Source organism: Monopterus albus, unplaced genomic scaffold (assembly GCF_001952655.1).
Source record: "Monopterus albus unplaced genomic scaffold, M_albus_1.0 scaffold98.1, whole genome shotgun sequence".
Lineage (NCBI taxonomy): Eukaryota > Metazoa > Chordata > Actinopteri > Synbranchiformes > Synbranchidae > Monopterus > Monopterus albus.
This window is the reverse complement of record NW_018127978.1, coordinates 2,139,366-2,142,852: the sequence shown is the minus strand read 5'-3', so window position 1 is coordinate 2,142,852 and position 3,487 is coordinate 2,139,366. Positions and strand designations below refer to the sequence as shown.

Here is a 3,487-nt window from a genome sequence, read left to right as displayed (position 1 = left end):
ATTGCCCATTTAACCATTGTCATACTGATACCATCACTATCACTGGATGATTTATTACCACATTTGTTCACTATATCTATAATTTCCTTTTCAACAATTGGCTTCAGAAACATAGAACACATATTCCTTTCAATTGTATTGTTATTTATATTGACGTCTGTACAAATGGTACTTGCTAAGCCAGGACCCACATTCACAAAAAACCTATTAAACTTCTCAACTACATCCTCAAATCTGTTGGCCGGTGTATCATTGTCCATAAAATATGGAGAGATAGGGGATAACCAACCATTCGTACAGAGAAAAACATTTAAAGGATCCAGGGTTTATGTGTAGAATATACAGCAATCCTCTCATAGATGAAGGCTGTTAAACATCCCGGTGCAATAGGTGGCGGTATACACCTTTTAAGTTGGTCTGTAGTCCACAATTTAAGCAGAAGAAGACTACGACCCGCCTTGCGTGCATCTGATCCAATGACAGGACCGATATATGATGCTCATCCAATCAGCACTCACTAAAAGTTTCTTTGCAGCAGGATCTTTCCCACCAGCGTCGTTTCACCAATTTTGGCGGCTGTGCGGAAAATATGGCGGAAGATTTGAAAGGTAATTCATGAGGACAATATATAGCTTTTTAAAATTACACTCTACATTTCTTTACGGTTGTTATTTGATTTAGTCTAGGCGCAGCCTCTTTAAAGACATCGAATATGCACTCTAGTGCGTTCATCAAACAAGAAAGCGAGGAGATTGTATGACGTCCACAAGAAGCCAAATTACTTGTCCAGAGTAGTTTGATGCTTGTGCAGGTTAACGTTAATGTAGCCTCTTCTGTGAAGATGTTCTCAACTTGTCATTATGAGTAACATTTATGAAACTTATATGTGGGCTGTTCAATTTCGGATGATTGGATTTTGAAGTCAGTTTCAAATGTAGGAGCAGACTGCTATGGTTTAGCGGGCAAAACTATATTCTGTGAACTTCACGCGCCATGCTGTCTCACGTACATGTGTAAATGGCTTTGTACGCATTGTCTGCTAATATTTGATGTTTTCGTAAGGGGTATGCTTGCAGCGATTCCAATCCTAAAAACTGTTACTCGTTACTGTTATAAGTGTGCAACCAATGTTAATAACTATTAAAGTTGTGTTACATTTTATTGCACTTTCAACAGTGATCAGGCTATTTTAAACTGAATGACTTCAGTTGAGCTTGCTGTAGTATTAGTGTATTTGACACAAACTTAAAGGACGGTACTGTGTCAGATTGCAGGGTGCCCTGTAAGATGTCCTGTCATGAGCTGGAAGCCCTTTGTCGCAAAAAGAGGCTCCACTGTAAACAGCTTGGAGTGAATAGAGCAAACATCAATGAATATGAGGTGGAATTCCTCTGTGACTACAAGAAGATTAAGGTAAGGCATCAGTATTAAAACATGACTGTTTACTGCTATTCATAGCTCAACTCTGTTATGGTTGAATATGAAAATATGCATTACATCGCTTACATTACATAGCTTATAGATTGTATATTATGTTCAGACAACTATTATTCTGATGAAAACTTTGTTAGTGTAAACATTAGTCTGTTCGAACAGCAAATAAAGATGAGATAGAGATGCTGTTTCCCCAACTGGAACATTGGAGGTTCAGTTTGTGATGCCTGCAGTCCACATGTCAAAGGCGGGCCACTACAATATCAACATTGACTGACACATATTGATTTAAAACAGGTTAAATCTTATTTTAATGTAGTACCATGTGTAGCACATATATTTGCTCAGTCCCTCTGTGCCCTGCTCTATTTCTCTCACACGCACACAAACACATGACAACCATGATGATGACCACCTGTGAACAGCTCCTAGTCTGTTTTTTTTTTTTTATACAATACTGTCAGTCACAGACACCCAACTCTTGTAATAAGTTATTAACAAGCTAGTAAGGCTGGCTAAGCTTACAAGAGAATACAGCTCTTGTTGTGGTCAGCACACTGTGTATAGCATGGATGTATATGGACTGCTCTGCAAGTGGATAAAGAATGCTGAATGTTTCCCCCCTCAGTCCAGTGGAAAAACACATGTGGGAAAGCAGATCAGTGTGGTTAGCGAGCCAGTTGATTAATTTTGGATATTTATTGGCTTCAACCAGTGCTGCTGAAGCAGCAAGAGAGGGTCAGGAAGAGACAGATGTAGGAGGAGGGCAGCAGCCAACATGCTGCTGCTGTGGGTGAGCTAGTGCAGAAGGGACAGGTCAGATGAATAGCACTATACAGGGCTCCAGACTAATATTTTCATACTTGTGCCATCAAGACTCACCAGTGCTAGATTTGCTAGCACCACCTCTGTCTTACAGCACAATGCAAAAGAATCTGTATTTTTTGCAAATTATTTTAAATACCCTTACCATCCAGATTTATCTAACATAAATAGGAAAATTACTTCTGGAACACCTCTCTTCCACCTCGCCTCTGGAAGTCCAGAGACAGGAACTGCCAAATAACCTCGAACCTCTCGTCTCTCCTCCTTTTCAGTCCTCCATCTCCATCTCCTTAAGACGATGAACCCACACAGAAACTTCCTTCTTCCTCAAGTGATGAACCACTGATTGCTAGCACCCTCTAACCTTCCTGTATTTAGTTTAGCAAAAGAAAACACTCCAAAGAACCTTTTGTCTAACTTGAAAGAAACTCCTTTCCTTTATGGATGCATAATGGCACTCTAGTTGTTTACTCTTAGCTTTTTTGACATGAAACCTTGGTGCATATTAGCAGGTATAGTTGCTTCACAGCATCCACACCATGTTATCCTATTTGTGTGGATGCAATAATGCATCCACAGTATGTTATACTATTCTCTATTATTCTGGTTTCTTCCATCTGTTTTTCAGCACATACTAACTCCAGCATACTTTCAACTAGAAAGGCCATTCAGGTATCAAAATGTTCATCTTTTTAAGGATGTGCTTGATTGTATTTTTCTTGTTTGTAACATTTATACTTTTTAAGCTTTTTTTTGTTTGTTTGTTTTTTTTGTTTTTTCCAGCAAATTTTGCCCCATTCAAATCAATGGGAAAATTTTTCACATCTTAATATCTTCAGCATACTTTTAGCTAAAAACACGATTTCAACTGTTATCTATTCAGTAACTCTTCAGCTGTTGGTAATTTAAACAGCTTTTTGATATCTATTATGGTTTTTGCATAATTACCATTTACACTTTATGCTTCACTTCAAGAGCCACACTCTAGTAGTCCTCAGGGTGTAGGACTTCTCTCTCTCTCTCTCTCTCTCCCACACACACACACACACCTACACACACACAGCCCCTATACACACACAGCCCTACTTGTTTTACCTAATTTATGGGGACCAATGGGAAAATGTTCACATCTTAATAAGTTCAACATACCATGCCTTGCGAAAGTATTCGGCCCCCTTGAACTTTGCGACCTTTTGCCACATTTCAGGCTTCAAACATAAAGATATAA

The 3,487-nt window shown here is 38.9% G+C and overlaps 1 protein-coding gene across 5 annotated transcripts in view; it reads left to right on the top strand.

Moving 5' to 3' along the window:
- The first annotated feature begins 525 nt into the window (after window positions 1-525).
- LOC109965296 (histone-lysine N-methyltransferase SUV39H1) overlaps window positions 526-3,487 on the top strand; it is a 75,579-nt gene continuing 72,617 nt past the window's right edge. For all 5 annotated transcript variants that reach the window (XM_020609196.1, XM_020609197.1, XM_020609195.1 and 2 more), the window contains exons 1-2: window positions 526-608; window positions 1,268-1,413. In XM_020609196.1, the coding sequence (XP_020464852.1) occupies window positions 590-608; window positions 1,268-1,413 (165 nt within the window). In that variant the 5' untranslated portion in view covers window positions 526-589. The remainder of the gene's footprint in view (window positions 609-1,267; window positions 1,414-3,487) is intronic.